The following is a 21,155-nucleotide window of genomic DNA, read 5'->3' on the forward strand; positions in this document are numbered from 1 at the left end:
AATTAAGATTCTTACCAGCCAGGTCATTTGTTCCCTTCCATTATTTCAGCTGCTTTAACAGTATTGTCTGAATGAATAGTCTAAGTGAATAATGAAATAACCAACTGGCTTGTTATTGTAAATTTGCAGATGATAAAAGTGAACTTTTGAACCCAATGGGTACTGTGGAAATAAATCCCAACACTGAGAGCGCGGCAGGCCTTCTGATCCGCTTTCCAAATATCCGGCCGCATCCGATCTACTATCCATCACTTAGCAAGGTAGTCTGCTTCGTACTTCCATTATGGCCATCACGTTTTTCTGTTTATTACGGGAAATGTTTATGTATAGTTATAGACAAAGCAAGTTGTAATAAAGAAACATTGTTGCAGCCTGGTAATAGATACATTAAATGTACCTGTGAACATACAAGTCACAGAAAAAAAAATACAAACTATGTAGGAAGATTATGAAATATGCACAGAATTATGGACTCATAGTATGTTTAAATAATTTTTTCCACACCAGGATTGTCCTTTGTCATGGGTGAATGCAGTGATGCTTGATTACAAATTACCAAAGCATTTTACCAATTACCAAACACAATTCTTTAGAAGGCACCGTACTTACTGTGATTTTAAGGTGTTTATGAGTGTGCAGGGTTGCATGTTTTAAATACTTTTCGCTTTGCTGCCTTGTGCCTGTAGCCTCTAGGATAGGCTCTGGACCCCGCTTACCCTGAATAGGATTAGCGGTTTACAGAAAATGGATGGATGGATGGATGGATGGAGGGATAGATGCATGCTTTGTCATCATAAATACACGTATATCATAGTAAATTCCACAACAAAGATCAATGTAAAATAGCCACTAAATGCAATATTTTAGTGTTTTTTTTAAAGAAAGCAGTCCTGTCTTCCACCAGGTCTCAGACATTATCACCATTGCTGTATTGTAATTTGGAAAATCTACTATTAAAAACTGAATTTATGTACAGTCTTGATTAAAATAAGTAATTTTACAGAAAATGTATCAATTTGAATATAACATGTGCTTGAAGTATACAGTGGTACCTCGAAACTTGAACTTAATCATTTCAGAACTCCAGAGTGAATCCTAAAAAGTTCGAGTTCTGTATTTTTACTGTCTAAATATATGTATTCAGCCAGTGTAAACATGCACGATGCTATCACAGAGAATGCGAGACTGAGACAGAAGCTTTACCCTTTGTTTCTGCTGAGAGATGTGCCGCGTGACTAATTTCCCCGCGCGTACAAGTTATCTTAGCTCGGCGTTCACGGTTTGACTTCTGAGATTCAGATCGAGCTCTAGGTATTTTTTTTTCAAACTGGTTGGTTCGACTTTTAAGAAATTCGAGTTCTAATGAGATTGAGAACTGAGGTACCGCTGTATACATAATTACATTTAAAATGAACCCCCAATACATGAAATGCTCTCTGATACTCTTTCAGACTTATGACATCCGAATAAATGGAAACAGAGCTGAAGCTACGAAAGAGGAGGTGAGCAATTTATGTTTGATATATGAAGGATGGATCACTCATGAAACAAAACAAATGATACCATATCCATATGATTTTACAGCCAAACTTTTATAAGTAAAAACTTTATAAAAGGCTAATCAATTTTTTAATTATCATTATTCTTTCAATAACTGCAATAATAGCAACTTTGGCAAGAACATAAGCAAAATAATTAAAAAAGAAAACAATGGCAATTTTTATAGTAATCATTAGAAAAATAGTGTATTAGAGCTCTTTTAGAATGAAGTTATTAATTTACTACCTTATACTGCATATAGAAACCTGTTGCTTTGTCTGACGTGTTTTATAAATGTACAGAATAAATGTTACCTGAACGTTTGCAGCACATGAAACTGAGGGAGATAGTGGAAAATAAAAACTACACTGAGTTTTTTGAGGATGACAAGGAGATTTTATGGAAGCTACGCTATGAAATGTTTGAGAAATACCCAGAGAGTTTGTCCAAATTGCTCCTCATCACCAAATGGAACAAGCATGAAGATGTAGCGCAGGTGCACTTCTGCCGTCAACCTTCAACAGATACTTCTTGATGTTTACATCTGGAAATGTGCCTATTTTATATTTTGATTTCTTTTCTCTTCAGTGCTTTTGATTTCTTTCAAATCACTAAATGATCATTTGAGTAACATTTGAGCACTTTTGCTTGCCTTCGAAACAATATAGTAACATTTGACATGAATTGGTGTACTTCATCCTAGATGGTCAGTCTCCTGCAGCTGTGGCCTGAACTCCCAGCTCTGCATGCCTTGGAGCTCCTGGATTACAGCTTCCCTGATCCCAATGTCCGCTCCTTCACAATAAGGTGTCTAAGAAGGCTCAGGTAAGGAGGCCGCTTCAAATGAAACACGTTTCCAGCTATGCTATATGACCATGAATATATATATATATATGTGTGTGGGGTCCAGGTATACATTACATTATGGGGACCAAATGTCCGCACAATGTGATAAAAACCTGTCAATTTGACGCTGTGGGGACCATTTTTTCATGGCATGGACTCAACAAGGTGCGGGGCACACCCCTTAGAGCAGTGTTTCTCAACCCAGTCCTCAGGGAACCTCAGCCAGTCCACGTTTTTGCTCCCTCCCAGCTCCCAACGCACCTGTACCAGCTATTCGGTGTTCCTGATTGGCTGGGAGCTGGGAGGGAGCAAAAACGTGGACTGGCTGGGGTTCGCTGAGGACTGGGTTGAGAAACACTGCCTTAGAGAGTCTGCACCATATTCATGCATCATGCTGCAGATTTGACTGCTGCACATCCGTGTGGCGATTCTCCTGTTTCCCCTGTCAGATTCATTGGGGAGGCCATTGAAGTGCACTGAACTCATCGTTAGGTTAATGGAAGCAGCTTGAGATGACTTCTGTTTAGTGGCACGGCACATTAGCCTGCTGGAAGTAGCCATTAGAAGATGGGTAAATGGTGCCCATAAAGGGATGCACATGGTCAGCAAAAATACTCAGTCATTTAAACAATACTCAGATACTGTGTCATTTAAACAATACTCAGATACTGTGTCATTTAAACAATACTCAGATACTGTGTCATTTAAACAATACTCGATTAGTATTAGGGAGCCCAATGTGCAGAGGAAACATTCCCTACATCATTACATCACCACCGGCATGGACTGGTGACACAAGGCAGGATGGATCCACAGATTCATGCTTTTAGCACCAAATTCCTACACTCTACATATCGCAGCAGAAACCAAGATTCCATCAGACCAGGCACCCTTTTTTCAGTCTTCAAAAGTCCAGTGTCAGTGAGCCTGCAGTGGCCTCAAACCGAGATTCATCAGACCAAGTGCCCTTTTTTCAGTCTTCAGAAGTCCAATTTCAGTGAGCCTGCAGTGGCCTCAAACCGAGATTCATCAGACCAGGCGCCCTTTTTTCTGCCTTCAGAAGTCCAGTTTCAGTGAGCCTGCAGTGGCCTTAAAGCAAGATTCCATCAGACCAGGCACCCTTTTTTCAGTCTTCAAAAGTCCAGTTTCAGTGAGCCTGCAGTGGCCACAAACCAAGATTTCATCAGACCAGGCACCCTTTTTGCAGCCTTCAGAAGTCCAGTTTCAGTGAGCCTGCAGTGGCCACAAACCAAGATTCCATCAGACCAGACACCCTTTTTGCAGCCTTCAGAAGTCCAGTTTCAGTGAGCCTGCAGTGGCCTCAAACCGAGATTTCATCAGACCAGGCACCCTTTTTGCAGCCTTCAGAAGTCCAATTTCAGTGAGCCTGCAGTGGCCTCAAACCGAGATTCATCAGACCAGGCGCCCTTTTTTCTGCCTTCAGAAGTCCAGTTTCAGTGAGCCTGCAGTGGCCTTAAAGCAAGATTCCATCAGACCAGGCACCCTTTTTTCAGTCTTCAAAAGTCCAGTTTCAGTGAGCCTGCAGTGGCCTTAAAGCAAGATTCCATCAGACCAGGCACCCTTTTTTCAGTCTTCAAAAGTCCAGTTTCAGTGAGCCTGCAGTGGCCACAAACCAAGATTTCATCAGACCAGGCACCCTTTTTGCAGCCTTCAGAAGTCCAGTTTCAGTGAGCCTGCAGTGGCCTCAAACCGAGATTTCATCAGACCAGGCACCCTTTTTGCAGCCTTCAGAAGTCCAGTTTCAGTGAGCCTGCAGTGGCCTCAAACCGAGATTTCATCAGACCAGGCACCCTTTTTGCAGCCTTCAGAAGTCCAGTTTCAGTGAGCCTGCAGTGGCCACAAACCAAGATTCCATCAGACCAGACACCCTTTTTGCAGCCTTCAGAAGTCCAGTTTCAGTGAGCCTGCCGTGGCCTCAAACCAAGATTTCATCAGACCAGGCACCCTTTTTGCAGTCTTCAGAAGTCCAGTTTCAGTGAGCCTGCAGTGGCCTCAAACCGAGATTTCATCAGACCAGGCACCCTTTTTGCAGCCTTCAGAAGTCCAGTTTCAGTGAGCCTGCAGTGGCCACAAACCAAGATTCCATCAGACCAGACACCCTTTTTGCAGCCTTCAGAAGTCCAGTTTCAGTGAGCCTGCCGTGGCCTCAAACCAAGATTTCATCAGACCAGGCACCCTTTTTGCAGTCTTCAGAAGTCCAGTTTCAGTGAGCCTGCCGTGGCCTCAAACCAAGATTTCATCAGACCAGGCACCCTTTTTTCAGTCTTCAAAAGTCCAGTTTCAGTGAGCCTGCAGTGGCCTCAAACCGAGATTCATCAGAGCAGCACCCTTTTTTCAGTCTTCAAAAGTCCAGTTTCAGTGAGCCCGCAGTGGCCTCAAATTCCTCATTTTAGTCAACAGGAACAGAACCCAATGTGATCTTAAGAACATAGAACATAAGAACATAAGAACTATACAAACGAGAGGAGGCCATTCGGCCCATCGAGCTCGCTTGGGGAGAACTTAACTAATAGCTCAGAGTTGTTAAAATCTTATCTAGCTCTGATTTAAAGGAACCCAAGGATTCAGCTTGCACTACGTTATCAGGAAGACTATTCCATACTCTGACTACACGCTGTGTAAAGAAGTGCTTCCTTAAATCCAGTTTGAAATGTTCTCCCGCTAATTTCCACCTATGGCCACGAGTTCTTGTATTTGAACTAATGCTGAAGTAACTATTCGGTTGAACAGCATCCAAACCTGTTAGAATCTTATAGACCTGGATCATGTCCCCCCTCAGTCTCCTTTGCTTGAGGCTGAACAGATTTAGCTCAAATAACCTTTCCTCGTATGACATTCCTCTAAGACCAGGAATCATTCTTGTGGCCCTACGCTGCACCTTTTCTAAGGCCGCTATGTCCTTTTTAAGATATGGTGACCAAACCTGTACACAATATTCTAGGTGAGGTCTCACCAAGGAATTGTATAATCTTAGCATTACCTCCCTTGACTTAAACTCCACACACCTGGAGATGTACCCCAACATCCTATTGGCCTTTTTTATTGCTTCCCCACACTGGCGAGAATGAGACATGGAAGCATCAACATACACACCAAGGTCTTTCTCATAATCAGCTACCTTTATTTCAGTAGGTCCCATAAAATACCTGTACTTTATATTTCTGCTCCCTACATGGAGTACCTTACATTTGTCTATGTTAAATTTCATCTGCCAGGTGTCAGCCCAGTCACTAATTAAATTAAGATCCCGCTGTAGCTGCTGAGCCGCTAGTTCAGTATCTGCTACACCACCCACCTTGGTGTCATCTGCAAATTTCACCAGTTTACTGTATATATTGGTGTCTATATCATTTATGTAAATTAGGAACAAAAGTGGTCCTAAAATTGAACCCTGCGGTACCCCACTATGAACGCAGGCCTTCTGCTGTTAAAGTCCATCCTCCTCATGGTTCAATATTTTCAGAGATGCTTTTCAGCTCACCACTGTTGTAAATAGTAGCTGAGTCACTGCCTTCCTGTCAGCTCAAAACCAGCTTTGCCATTTCCTTTGACCTCTCATACACAAGGCTGATATCCACCCACAGAACTACTCCTCACTGGATTTGTTTCTTTTCCACAACATTCTTTGTGGATTCTAAAACTGCTCTACATGCAAATCCTAGGAGATTGCCAGTGTCTGAAATACTCAGACTATCCTCTCTGGCACCAACCACCATGCCATGGCTCAAAGTCACTTGGATCACATTTCTTCCCCATTCTGATGTTTGATCTGACCATTAGCTGAAGCCCTTGACCCACACCAGCATAATGTTATGCATTGTTCAGCTGACATTTGATTGGCTGATTATGTATTCACATGAAGGAACATGTGTACAGGTGTCCCTAATACAGTGGCAACTTAATGTATATGACAAGAATTTGTTCAGTTATTCATTTAACAATAAAGTGAGTCAGCACAAAAGCAAAATAGCATATAGGGTACTAGGAGAGGGAGACTATTGAGTCTAAACTATGATAGAAATGTGACAATCCCTTTGTAAATATAGTTTTACTTATAACTATATCTAATATCAAGGTTCAGGTTACTTTATTGTCATCAGCAGCTTCATGCATGTACAAAGAGTGATGAAACAATGTTTCTCCATAATAATAATCAATCTTTTATTGTCCCCATGGGGAAATTCTTTTTTACGCCTCCCTCAACTTGCTCTTTGTAGAGTAAGTTGTCCGTGAAGGGCAGCCACCTGTTGGGGCACCCAGGGAGCTGGGGGTTAAGGGCCTTGCTCAAGGACCCACAGACATGCTGAGTCTGGGTTTGGACTGGCAACCTTGCGATTACAGGCACATAGGCTTAGCCCAATGAGCCACATGCTGCCCCAAGTGCAATACACAGTAACATATAATACACGTAACATCACAGTAACAGGGCATGCAGAGTGCAAACAGGCAGTAAATAAACAGTGCAAAGAAAATAAATAGTGCAGAGATGTAAACTTCTGTATGATTTGTGCAGTTGCACAAGGCAGTTGGCAGGATTTACCCCAACATAAGACACTGCAAAGTGCAGTAACAGAATCAAAAAACAATACAATACAAACAATAATAGACAGCACACAATTCCAATTTGTAACATAATTTAACATAATATAATATTATAATAATAATAGTAATATAATTTTTATTGTGTGACATTGGAAATACAAGTGCCTAAAAACAGACATTTGTACCATGTTAATCTATATTCTTCTGTTCTTTTTCAGTGATAATGAGCTTTTCCAGTATTTGCTCCAGCTGGTTCAAGTCCTGAAGTATGAGCCTTACCTTGACTGCGAATTGTCAAAATTCCTCCTACAAAGATCCCTTTCCAACAGGAAGATTGGACATTTCTTGTTTTGGCATTTAAGGTACATTTATAACGTAAAGCGTATTTAAATAATGAAGACTGATTTGTTCTTTCTGTTCTCACATGCATTTTCATCCTCTTTGCGTACTGACAAAAATATATCCAATCCATCGATGTCTATCAATGGAATACTGTTTTATTGTCAAAGTGGAGTGCAATTTAATATTTTAAGTGTGTCTGTCTATTAGCCTGGGTCACTGATTGTTTTGGACAATTAGCGTATGTCTTATATTTAAACCCAGACTTTGAATTTGTTAGACAAAATAGTATGTTGAATCGAGAAACATTGATGTTACAGATGCCATTGTAGTTTCCCGTGATTATTGGGAATGGAAACGGTGGTAGTTGACTTAGCCGGCCTGTGGTCTCCGCAGGTCAGAAATGCATGTGCCTTCAGTAGGCCTGTGCTTTGGGCTCATTCTGGAGGCCTACTGCCGGGGGAGCATCTACCACATGAAGGCTTTAATGAAACAGGTGAGACCTGGACGTACAGCATTACCAAAATGTTTCTTTTAATTCTTTCATTTATGCAGTCAAAATCTGAGACAAAGAAAAAATCCTTATGAATTTGGTCGTGATTTACTAGGGCTGGGGAAATAACCAATTTGGAAAAACTGATAAATAACAATTATCAGTTAACTTATTAACAATTTATTATTTTATTATTACTATTATCATTGTTGTTGTTATTTTTGTTTAAAACTGCACACCCACACTTCATTGTACAATTCAGTATGTAATTATTTTATTTAACATGCTTAGATCTTGTTCTCCAGTCATTCTACACATCGTTCCACATCGTTCCACATCATTTTCAATGCTGTCTTTCTAGATTGGGTCTGAGTCTGTAGGGCTAATGCTGTGGTTAATTTATTAAAAGACTCTCCCTCTACTATTGTCATAGTCAAACCTTCCATCACAACATCCACAGTCTTTTTTGTGATGTATTTATATCTACATCGCTCAAACCTTTTCCCAAAATTAGATGGCAGATGTTGTTGTGCCACTGACCCTGATAATTTTGCTTTGCTTGTGCAAGCAGAAGGTTTCCATCTATTAAAATTATTGCCCAAGTTTGTTTTGATGCCTGAAAAGGGAAGACTTTTCTGACACTGTTTGCAAATAGCTTTTTGCAGGTTCATAGACTTGTAAAAAAAATTGCACACTTCAGAAAGTGTTTTATAGCCTGTATGAGTTAACACTCACAATGCATCCGTGTTTATTAAACACAACCAGGACCGGAGTTCTTAGATAATGGATCGCTGCACAGAATCCTTCCAGCTATTACTTATTGAAAACATTAGCTGTAATTTACCATAGGATTGATTTCAGGATTTTGTATTAGTATTTATTAGTAAAAATATAGTGCAGTCCCTGTTTGTCTAAAATGTCTTGCTGATCCACTTGACTTTTCGTTTTTGCCCAATAGAATGAAGCTTTAAACAAGATGAAATCCTTGAATGACTTTGTAAAGTCAGCTTCTCAGAAAGGCACCCGGACGCAGACCACAGGAGACATGAAGGTGTGCATCAAGCAAGAAGCTTATCTGGAAGCTCTGTCTGATCTGCTGTCACCCCTCAATCCAAGCCTCATCCTCTCTGAAATATGGTGGGAGTTCATTACGATTTGTTACATTAGCCATAGACGTTTTAATTGTGATAGGATTAAAATGTGCTAATATTTATATAGCATCTGCATTAAATAATTGTCCACTGTCACTAATAAGATATTAATTTTGGTCAGATTATAAAAGGGCATTTCACCAAGTGGTTTTGCAAAATCTGGTGGTCCGGCTTTGTCTGTTTATACTATGTTTGCAAAGTTTCAAAAATGAGTGTTCCCTTTATTTTATGCTTAATTGCATATCCACACGGCAGCAGTAACATTCAAGCCTGATTCTGCTCAGCTGGTTGCATTTTAAAAGTGCAGGGAGCTTTGGATAAATTCTCCACATCAGCTGTGTGGCCTGGAGCAATCCTGAGCCCCTGCAGTTTGAGAAGAGCACAAAGCCGTCCCACTGCATCGCGACGCCTTTGTCTTTTACGCCTCGATTATGGCTTGTTGCTATTAGAGGGTATAGTACAGTATAGTAAATACTGAATTGTCCACCGTGGAGAATAAGTTCCTAGCTGCTTGTTGCAGGCACTGTATTACACAATTGAGCATCCTTTGCCTTTCCTATTACCACAGTGCCCCCTGGTGTTGAACTCCCAATTATTCTCTTAGTATCGTTGTATCTCCACATAACACACCGGTAACAGAAAATCTGTAATCTTATAGTGTTATCTACCTCAGCTGTTTGTAGACTTTTATCTGTTGTTTAGACTGATACTGATGATGATTACAAGTACAAAAATTATTCCAGTACCAGCTAACTTGTTTATTATGTGTTTGGACCAAAACTGATGAAAAGCCTTCTTAGCTGTGAGCCTTGTGTGCAGCAGTACTGCTGTTAACACAGATCTCAGACATAAAGTGACCACGTGCCTCTGGATTTCTGTACCTGGCTCTTGTCATCCCTTAGCTGATTTTAATTTAACTTTAATTTAATTTAGTGGTGCTAACTTACCCTTTTATGGTAGCACTTCTGTTGGTGTACAGCGTGCTGCAGTGCACCAATGGCGTTCATTAAGTGTGAATTCATTATGGGTTTAGTTTGATTTGATTGCTGCATCACAATGACAAGTTTGATGCATAGCGTTTTTATTACATGGTAAACGTAAATTACTTAGGTGATGTACCTGATTTTGTTCAATTTAGTAAACTTAGTAATGTACAGCACTGATTAGGAATTGAAATAGGTGTCTTACTGGTCTATATTTTCTTTATTTCTTATGTATTGCTGTAGTAGTTAGACTGGTATACATCGTGTGATTTTTGGCTGTCCCAGACAAAAGATTACCAATGTAAAGAATTGTGGCAATATCTTTGGTCTTACATCACACTGTGAGAGAGGTCCAAACATGAATGTTGTCACATACCTTGTGACCAAAAGTAGGATGGGACAAATTTTTGACGATGTCAGCAAATTAGCGTGACCATCTTACAATGTGATTGCTGCCACAACCTGTATCTACTAAGCAGCTCGGATGACGTTTAATTCTTGTATATTGATTCGCGTCAAACACTGTGACTGGTATTCGCAGACATTTTCTGTAAGTTTTATTTTTGAACATTATTATAACATCATAAACCTTCACTGTGTTCCATAGTCCAGACATATGCAAGTACATGGATTCTAAGATGAAGCCGCTGTGGCTGGTCTACAAGAACGAGAAGGTGCAAGGGGAACCACTTGGCATTATATTCAAGAATGGAGATGGTAAGAAACTATATTTATTTATTTTTTCATATGAAGCATAAAATGCATATACAGTTTGAGATCAAGCCAGCGTAAATTGAAAGAAATTTAGTTCATGGTATCATGGTTCTAACAACAAATCAATTTTTTGGAAAATACATAGATAGAGTAGATACAACAACTTAATATAGGAAAGGCTTTGCATTAGATTTCCATAAACATTGATACCCTGTGTCGAGCCTGTATAATTTCTCTCAGTATTGACGGCTTCCAACAGTTGATCATTAGTGAAAAGGCATTTCACAGCTAGTTTGTATTTAATGTGAGACCAAATATTCTCTATAGGGTTTAGATATGGAGTCTGACCTGGTGAACCTAATGGACTTGTCCTTAAGCCTCTTCTTGGTGGTCTTTGCACTTTGGGTAGGAACATTGCATTGAAAAATACCTGATATTGATTGTTCCTCCTTTGAAAACAACGTCTCTATTGTGGGAAGTGAGCCTTTCTGCAATATTCTCCTGTACTCAGCAGCATTGATTGATTTTTCACCATGAATCAGCACCAGCAGCTGAAAACGCTCCCACACCATGACACCTGTTCTTCCATGCTTTACTGTGGCTGAGATGCACTCTACTCAAGCCATGATCCGTCACTCCATACGACTATACTAAAAATCACTCAGCATCAAACATTCCATTGTTGATGTGACAGCAGTAGTTTGTTTTTTTCATGCATCTACTAGACACAAAACCAGCTAGAGACAACCTTCTTCTAATTGTCCTCCTAGAATGAACCTTGTTGTCCACAGTCTTGAATTCTCCTGGTACTTTTCAAAGCATATTCTTTTGGCCCAGAGTACATACATATTCAACACATACTAATCCTAAAGCACTTGAACATCTATGTTAACTATTGCTATTTGGCACAGCATCCTGGTCTGTCCCTGCCTTGCACCCATAAGCTCCAGATGACCCTGAACAGGGCAATCAGTTACAGAAAATGGATAAATCTATGACTTAATTATTCATATATGCGCATGTATTTGTATACGCTACACGTATTTGTTTAATTAGATGTATCCAGATGTTATGATGTAAAAGCCATTATCCATAATTGATTTCACCTGTTAAACCCACTTCATTTGCTTAAAAGAAGGATTTGTACAATTTCAGACAATTGAAACTTGGTGAATGTGAGGGAGAATGAACAAAAACAGCAGGCTAGGAATCAAAAAGGCTTATTCATGAAAGAGGTGAATTGGGCAGATCCACAGACAGTCTAGTGTCTATCTATGTTTTTCGACAGAATTATGTCTTGTGGAATGCTGTTAGCCAGGAGTAGCCATGGATGGAGTTGAAACCCTGATTTTTTTATCCAGGTTGGGGTCGGGTTAGGGTTAGGGTTAGGGTTAGGGGGCTTGGCTCATGCCTTCAGCTTTGGGGTGGGGACCCAGGGCAAACTTTCTATCCTTCCCCCTGCTGATATCTATTCAAAAATCAATTTTCAACACCCTCTCTTACCTCAGACCTTCGACAAGACATGTTGACTCTCCAAATGATAGAGTTGATGGAGATTCTTTGGAAAAAAGAGGGACTGGACCTGAGGTTAGTGGATACTGCAGTTATCTATTCAGATATTACAGCATTGCTTCTTGGGAAGTTACTTAATTCCTAATTCTGGTCTCTTCATTCCTTTTCATGATTTGGATTGCAGGATGATCCCTTATGGGTGTCTCTCGACTGGAAACAAGACGGGCCTGATCGAGGTGGTGAAGAACTCAGACACCATCGCCAACATTCAGCGTAACAACAGCAATAACGCTGCAACAGCAGCGTTCAACAAGGACGCTCTGCTCAACTGGCTGAAGTCCAAAAATCCAGGGTGAGCCTTTGTTTGACTTGAGACAAGCACTGTGTGGACCTTCTGTTATGCTTCAGAAGCATTAATATTATATTTAAACGCTGCATATGTATCATAATTCACTGTTGCATAGCTCATTAACAAAAAAAAGTATAAGAGTGTCATAGTAAGAGTTTCACCTCAGTAGTGAATATAAAATGATCCAATTTGGAACATGCTCAACTTTCACCTTTAAACAGACAGATGGATCCAGGACTGAGCTCAGGGCAACACTGCAGCTTAAAATATCTGATCTACTTTGTTTCTTATCCCTTTTGTTTACAGAGATAAACTGGATCAAGCCATTGAGGAATTCACTCTGTCCTGTGCTGGCTACTGTGTAGCCACTTATGTTTTGGGAATTGGTGACAGACATAGTGACAATATAATGATCAGGGAGACGGGCCAGGTGGGATTGACTGAGATCTTTATTTTTTTTGTAACACTACTGTCTCTTTACCATAACATTGTACATTAGATTCATGTTGCATTGAGTAACATAAAAGGTCAAAGGGTAACATCATAATTGGGGGCTAAATAATTTTCATTCCTTGCAGTAAAATTGTGTATTTAACAATGCTTATTATAATAATGCTAATTACCTTTCGTCTTATTGACTTATCTTTAAATTAAACATTGTCTTTTGCAGCTGTTTCACATTGATTTTGGACACTTCCTTGGAAACTTTAAGAGCAAGTTTGGCATCAATAGAGAACGAGTGCCATTCATTTTGACCTATGACTTTGTTCATGTAATTCAGCAAGGAAGAACCAATAACAGCGAGAAGTTTGAAAGGTAATTTTTAACTTTTGGAATAATTTACATTTCCGCAACCAGTACCTTAGTTGTAGTTCTTGTACTATTACTGAATGTGTGCTGACAGTGCAGTTACAGTGGAAACGAAGTCACCAACACGCTATTGGTTCTATATTGTTTTTACCTAAATATTTCTTTCAGAATCTGTTTTTATATAATGAGTCTGTTTTGTCAGTGATTTAATAAGTATTCTCCATTAGGAAATTAGACCGACATCTCAGTTTGGACTTTCCCCTGCTTTGTGTACTATGAGAGATTCAGGTTCCAGGTTCCTCACGATTCTGTACCAGATAAGTCACTGGAAAATTGTTGGATGGATGGATGGATGAACAGATGTCATATTCATTTCGCTGGTACAACAAAAACAGCACCATATTGTGCATAGTACAATAAGACTTAAGCACAATGTCATGCCTGAGGTTATAAAATTGCTGGTAATTTCAGTCTCTAAGAATTCAATTAAGCTTATTTATATTGTGGACATTGTTAGTCGTAATAGCAATTTGTGCCAGTTATGGTAATAATCTTTTGCTGTTATCCTGTCTGAAGATAGTTGGAATGATTGGTGTGCCCCACAGGGCTGAGCAGAAAGACGTAATTATGTGTTTAGTTATTATGGTCTAACTTGGTAACAGTCATCCAGTCAGTACCTTATGTGTTTGGGGATTTACGCTGATATGCTTCTTATTTAGGAGAATCAGTGGCTTAGATTGCTGGCAATACGGTCATTTTTTCATCATTATGTTCTTTCTACTTCTGCTGGTGAAGATGCAGTGGCAGCATGCCGTGCAAATCAGACCAAGACCTCACTGTCCAGTTCCATAGGCCCTAGACTGCTCCCAGGCCAGCTGGGAGATACCATCTCTCCTGCATGGGGGGACGGGGGACGGTCAGACCAAGACCTTACTGTCCAGCTCCATAGGTCCTAGACTGCTCCCAGGCCAACTGGGAGATACCAAATCTCCTGCATGGGGGGCAGTCAGACCAAGACCTCACTGTCCAGCTTCACAGGCCTTAGACTGCTCTCATGGCCAGCTGGGAGATACCATCTCTCCTGCATGGGGTGGGGGGGGGGGCGATCAGACCAAGACCTTACTGTCCAGCTCCATAGGCCTTAGACTGCTCTCATGGCCAGCTGGGAGATACCATCTCTCCTGCATGGGGGGGGGGCAATCAGACCAAGACCTTACTGTCCAGCTCCATAGGCCCTAGACTGCTCCCAGGCCAGCTGGGAGATACCATCTCTCCTGCATGGAGGGGCGGTGTCCAGAATAGCTGAATACACTTGGCCTGAAGCAGCGGTGGTTCAGTTTTGAAGACTCTCTGCTCACCCTTTCAGAGAAAATGCCTGCCAACCCTGTGGAAAAACCTAATTTCAGCCAATGGTACTTGCAGCCGAATTTGTTTGATCATTTCTCACAGTTATGACCAAAGGCAAGGATAGGGACAGAGATAGATGAGTAAAATGGGCCACACAGTGGTGACCCGGTGCCCCTTATATCTCTTCCAAGTTTATACTATATTCCCACAGACCACTGTTCCACAACCAGGCCACAATTTGCAATTCATCTGCTGAATCCTGGGTTTAACCACCAGATGGAGTCTCCTGTCTAGTTCCCAGTCATAGACTAGGTGTGATTTCTTTCATTGTCTCTTGACGGATTTTGTCTACAACTGTTCAGGCATCTGGGTAGTTTTTCAAAAGTCGCCGGTTTGTCCGGGTTCAGTGCTGTAACCCGCAAGTTGAGTAGCAAGGAGAAGGTGCCAACTTTCAATATACGGCACGGCAGCCACTCAGTATCATCACAGAGCATTTGCACGTGTCGTGCACATGTTTCCGTTAAACGATACGCACAGCCCTACACGTCACGCTGCTCAAGAGTGACGTCATCTCCCCGGAGCCATTGACAGTTTATTTTTTGTTTTTGTGTGAATAGTGAATCATGTTGTTTGTTTGAAGTTCAACAGACTTTAGCTTCGTGTTTTGTTGAAAAATACTTGTAAACACATATATTGTGTCAGTTGTGTGTAGATTGTAAAAGGAGCGTTAACTGTAAGGTTACCATATGTCCGGGGTTTTCCCAGACGTGATTTTCTCATTTTACAAGGTGGTTAGTGCAAATTCATTAATATTCTTAAGAGAAGCACTACCTGATTGGCTCGTCAACGTGAAAGCTTATTAATATTCTTAAGAGAAGCACTACCTGATTGGCTCGTCAACGTGAAAGCTCATTAATATTCTTAAGAGAAGTACTACCTGATTGCCTCATCAACGTGAAAGCTCATTAATATTCTGACTCCCAGACATGTCCTCGTTTTGTCTCACCAAATATGGCAACCTTTGTATGGGCAACCTCTTGAAGTATTGATCAGATTTCCAAGGCCTCAATAAACTTCTTCCATATACAAGCTTTTGCCTGTGCAGCCACCTTCCCTACAACTATTCTGGCCTGTCAGTATTTTTCAGTGGTCTCAGGCCCTGAAGGCTGCCCTCTTCAGTCTGACAGCTTCCCTTACCATTAATGTCCTCCAGTGGATCCTACAGTAGCTTTGCTGCGAGGACAGGAGGCCACCTCACTCTGTCCCCAGCTCTCTCCACCCTTCAGGAAAGCTGCTGTTTATACTGTATGAAGTATTCATATGGGGTGTAACGGTACACAAAATTTATGGTACAAACCTCAGTTTTGGGGTCAAAGTTTGGTGCAATTTCGGTGCAGCAGGGAAAACGGCATTTATTTTGAAATTCATTATTATTAAAACTGGAACTGTAACAGTTGTAAACCAAAGGCAATGCGACTACTGATGTGCCTGAATAGCAAAACCTAAGATGATTATTTGCACATTGTAAAAAAAAGTATGTAAAATAAATTTTTAAATAAGAAATATAACACAATAATAATCCTCATTAACTAAATCCCATGTTCTCTGCTACCGAGTATGGTAGCGAAACTGAAGTGAGAAACACCGCTACAGCCACGACTATTTTTTTAATCTGGTCTGAATTTCCTGGCCAAAGCTCCTTAAATACTACATGGCGACAAACATGTAGAGGCTCTTTCTGTACATTGAGTGTCTATATCTGAGCTAAGACAGAACCAACTGACAGTCTTAGTCTTATCAACTGGGAAACCCAACTGTTCCCAAACCGCTAATTATGACTGACTGTATTAAATGTTACCACTTGTTTTCATGCTCCACCTCAGTAGCTGGCGATAGACACTCGTCAAACAACTATAAGGAGAAACAATGATACTGAACATTAGCATATGCGTGGGAAGACGTTTTGAGGTCAGGGTGCTTAAAGTCAGAATAGACTTCCTGAATATCTTTTATATCGTCTGTAGCTATCAACAACTAACAACAGCAGTCTGTTTGATCATAAAGTGGCCTCTGGGCCATTGCAAGATAAATAACACATTGCTATGTTTTTATTTGATGGAACAGACAAGTGGGGGGTCTGAAGCAGCCTTAGCACCCATACTCGCAGCACTACTGAATGTCAGATGTGTCACGAATATTAACAAACGTTCACAATGGATTCTGTTGTTAATCCATTTGTATTCCAGCAACTCATCCAACACAGGGGCCTGACACCTTTCTCAAACAGCATATGGCACAGCATGTGGATGAGATACCAGTTCATCACGGAATACAGTCACAGTCATGCTTGTGGGCAATTTAGAGATGCCAGTTCACATCACTTCAGGCCTTTGGACTATGGTAGAAAGACCTAGTACCTAGAATAGTGTTTCCCAACCCAGTCCGCAGGGACACACAGACAATCCACGGATTTGCGATAGCTGGGAGGGAGCAAAAATGTGGGCCGTCTGACAGGGAGCTGGGACGGAGCAAAAATGTGGGCCGTCTGACAGGGAGCTGGGAGGGAGCAAAAATGTGGGCCGTCTGACAGGGAGCTGGGAGGGAGCAAAAATGTGGGCCGTCTGAGGGTCCCTGAGGACCAGGATTGGGAAACATTGATCTAGAGCCTAAGAACCCACAAGAACATAAGATATTTACAAAAGAGAAGAGGCCATTTAGCCCATCAAGCTCTTTGGAGGGGATTTGGAGGGGAACATAAGAAACAAGTAGACAACATGCAAAGTCCACCCACAGAACAGGGCTTGGATTCAAAATGTGCAGTCATAGGGTGACCCCTAGAATGCTGGACCTTGCATATCCCCATTCTGTCTCTTGGGGTCTTTTCTAAAGTCTGCAAATGTGGTTATTCCAGTTATCTTGCAAAATGTCTTGAGTTGCTTATGGTGTGTTCTCAGATTCCGGGAGTACTGCGAACTGGCCTACAAGATCCTTTGTCGAAATGGGACCCTGTTTGTGAATTTATTCTCCCTAATGCGGGCTGCGGGACTCCCTGAGCTGAGCTCCTCCAAGGATATCCAGTACCTTAAGGTAAGTCTCAGGAATAACTCATATATTCAAAACTGTTCTGCAACTTTAATATAAAGGTAAAAAAAATAACCAGCTAAAAAAAACGCAGACTTTGCGTATGCACATTCATAAAACATTGTGATGCATTCATAAAGCATTATAAACATGACTATAAATATTTATAAAAAAGCATAAAGCATCGTAGTGTTGATTATAATTCTTTAAAAGCTTTGAACTAAGCTTTCATCTATAATGCATTATAAACTCCCTTATAATTCTTTACAAAACAATTCTTACTGACCATTATAATGCATTATAGATGCTTTGTGATGCATTATGAAGGTGTCTATAATGTACTATAGATGAGATCTTCATTTGAGCTTATAAAGTACTATAATCAGTGCTCTAATGCCTTATGCCTTTTGAAAAAATATTTTAATCATGTTTATGAGTCATGCATATTAGTCTGTTATGAATTCTTATAGACTTCTTCCAGGCATTTGTAGAAAGTGTTACCGTTAGGGCTTGTAATTCAACATGCTGTCATTTTATATGTCATATTATTTAGTTGATTTTTTTCTACTGATTTATAGGACTCGTTAGCACTGGGGAGGTCAGAAGAGGAGGCCCTGAAGAACTTTAAAGTGAAATTTAACGAGGCGCTCCGCGAGAGCTGGAAGACGAAGGTAAACTGGATGGTCCACAGTGTTTCTAAGGACAACAGATGATTATGGACATAAAGGACAAATGTTTACTATCGTTTTAGGAATCAACCTTGGGACTATAAATATTTAATTTAACTGATAAGAAGGAAAGGGGTTGTTCTCCTTAAAATTCATGTAAATATCATTAATCATTTTGATTATGTATTTACATTGGAAATGTAATATTTATTGAAAAAGATGCACATCTTACAAAAAAATGTATGTGGAATTTCAATGAGTAACTGCTCATACTCTGTGGATATAAAGGAAAAAGAACACTTGTTGTGTTAGAAAAGTGTTTACATCCATTTTGGATGGTTATATATCTATTTATTTGTATTTCTTTATGTTTGTATTTTTCAAATATGGTTAGATCCATTTGTATTTTTTGAGTGTCAAAATATTTATGAAGAACCTATGCAGACAATCAGAAGAATGTCCAAAACAAGACTTATTCCGCTTTCAAAAGCAGAAATATGTGGTAAAGTTTATTCACCTTTTTGTAGCTGTTCATGCAGTTTACACAATAATTGTTGCTACATGTTACATTTGTGCTACACGCGACACTTTCGGGGTTGTGATGTATTTGCTATTAGAAATTTCACATAAAACGTTTTAAAATAAATGAATAAAACAAAAGTCAAGCTCAGCTAATTTTTGGTGACAGATGGAGCAAAAACCCTGCATATTCTGTTGATAAGTAAGAGCAAAAGATAATTACCACTGATATGATATGATGTTGTTTAAGTAGCTAAAGAATGCATTCAATTCATATTCTAAACCTAGAATAATTACAAGCTATGTAAATATGCTGGGATTCCAGCAGCACGCTTTGGTATCTCAGCATCTTCTACTGATGCTGCAGTGCAGTTTCATAGGAGGTGCCACATGTATGGATTAGGGATGTGCATCTCCGTCGCTGAGGCTGATGTGATACACGTCTCCATGTATCGCCAGTGATCTGATACATTAAAGAAACGTATGAGGCAGCCAATAATGTGATACGATATGATTCAGAGAGGAGCAATAGCATTATGAACTTTTATGCTAGTACACCAATGCGTGAATCTTCCCATCCCTAGTATGGATGCATAATGACAAACCAGCAGGAAGAAAAGTGTCTCTCCTGTTTTTGGTGCACAGTCAATTATCCATTCTATTAAAATGGAAATCTGAAAGACTGAGGACCAGTAGCTAATCAGCAGGTCCTCAGTGTCCATCATAACCTACACGCTGTAGCATAAAGTGAAAACTGGAGCAGTTGACCAATCATGAGATGTCATTCTCGTAGAGCAGTGGGTATCCATCCTCCTTGACGCAAAGACGTCGATTGAGGTGTACAGTGTAATCAATGCTTCTTTTTGATGACTTTTCAAACCTTCCTTCTTGCTGAATAAATCTAGATTTCCTAATATCTGTTTAAGTCTTCCTTTTTTTCAGTCTTGGAATGGTTTGCACATATTCTCTTTAACAATGTCATTATCTTACACCTCTAAAAAAGACATCATCCTCAACAGATTACATAAATTTACTGCACCTTATGCTTTGCAAGGATTGTGTCAATTTCTCTTCAGGATGGTAAAAGTGCTTTTTAACAAAGTTTTGTTATTAATTTCTCTCTTTGTGTATTTGCAATATTTCTGATGGGATGAAATGTTTACAAAGCATGACATATGCAGCCTTAAAGTTTTGTTGTAGGAAATGTAAAATCATTGGAAATACCGCAAATAAATGTTTTCCCTATATTTCACATCCGCGGATGTTACGTGTCAGCCTTTCATTTAAGCCTTTTCAGTTGTGGAGGATAAAGGATTCTGGGATTTCACAAAGGCCATAAACCTTTTGTACACTTTGCATACAAACCCAGTCCAAAGTAATAATCCCAGAGATACTTAGCAAAATCCATCTACAAATACTGGAAGAGGTTAAGTGAGCATTTGCTGTGTGGCTAACATGAGGCTGCTGGGTACAATCATCGCTATATCTGAGACTTGCATTTTACTAAACACTTAAAATAGCGTTACACCTGCTTCAGTGTTTCCAGGGTAACCAAAGGAAGCGTCACCCCAGTAGCATTTGCTAACCTCCACCAGGACACGCTGATCCAGGATAAGAGGGAGGATGAGGGGGAAGAAAAGACCGATGCATGTGGAATCCTGAAAACTTTTTTTTTTTGGTTTTTCCTGTTATTTTTGGGTTAATTGTTTTTTTTTTATTGTTCTTGTATCTAAGGCAACTCAACCAAAGAAATCAGCATAGACATAACATGAAATTTCCAGGGGTGGCAAGTAATTATGTGGTTTGGTAAAAAAAAAAAAATCTATCTATTTATTTATTTATTCTAGGGTTTTTTTTCCTGGAATAAAATTTCCTCCTTTTTTGCTCATCTTTACCCTGAGTGCCAATAAGTGGATGAATACGACCAAAATATACATTTGGACTTCAAATGATGAATGAAAATATTTTAGATACTTTAGATGTTTTGATCCTCTCTGCATCTTGAGCTAAGCTCGTGTTGTTGATGAATTATGAATGTCAAGGTGAGCTTTTCACTGAAGATTTGTTATCTAAGCCAAATTACAGCATGCAAGCATAAGTGGGAATCTGTGATCAATGCCATATAATGGACCAGACGGCTTTGTTTTTAAAGTAACCTTTATAATTCTGGAAATGATAAGGTAAAATAATACTGAGGAAAGATGGACAAATTAGCACCCGGAATGTTATAGGCAAAACAAA

The 21,155-nt window shown here is 40.0% G+C and overlaps 1 protein-coding gene across 1 annotated transcript in view; it reads left to right on the forward strand.

Moving 5' to 3' along the window:
• Positions 1 to 20,166, forward strand: part of pik3cd (phosphatidylinositol-4,5-bisphosphate 3-kinase, catalytic subunit delta) — a 34,112-nt gene extending 13,946 nt beyond the window's left edge. Inside the window, exons 10-23 of the mRNA XM_023830220.2 lie at positions 130 to 260; positions 1,452 to 1,502; positions 1,868 to 2,035; positions 2,243 to 2,364; positions 7,167 to 7,310; positions 7,684 to 7,783; positions 8,739 to 8,917; positions 10,522 to 10,631; positions 12,137 to 12,215; positions 12,325 to 12,492; positions 12,796 to 12,919; positions 13,160 to 13,305; positions 17,601 to 17,733; positions 18,306 to 20,166. Coding sequence (XP_023685988.1) covers positions 130 to 260; positions 1,452 to 1,502; positions 1,868 to 2,035; positions 2,243 to 2,364; positions 7,167 to 7,310; positions 7,684 to 7,783; positions 8,739 to 8,917; positions 10,522 to 10,631; positions 12,137 to 12,215; positions 12,325 to 12,492; positions 12,796 to 12,919; positions 13,160 to 13,305; positions 17,601 to 17,733; positions 18,306 to 18,440 — 1,790 coding nt within the window. The 3' untranslated portion in view covers positions 18,441 to 20,166. The remainder of the gene's footprint in view (positions 1 to 129; positions 261 to 1,451; positions 1,503 to 1,867; positions 2,036 to 2,242; positions 2,365 to 7,166; positions 7,311 to 7,683; positions 7,784 to 8,738; positions 8,918 to 10,521; positions 10,632 to 12,136; positions 12,216 to 12,324; positions 12,493 to 12,795; positions 12,920 to 13,159; positions 13,306 to 17,600; positions 17,734 to 18,305) is intronic.
• Positions 20,167 to 21,155: the final 989 nt, after the last annotated feature.

The sequence above is a fragment of the Paramormyrops kingsleyae genome, chromosome 8 (assembly GCF_048594095.1).
Source record: "Paramormyrops kingsleyae isolate MSU_618 chromosome 8, PKINGS_0.4, whole genome shotgun sequence".
NCBI classification, from domain to species: domain Eukaryota; kingdom Metazoa; phylum Chordata; class Actinopteri; order Osteoglossiformes; family Mormyridae; genus Paramormyrops; species Paramormyrops kingsleyae.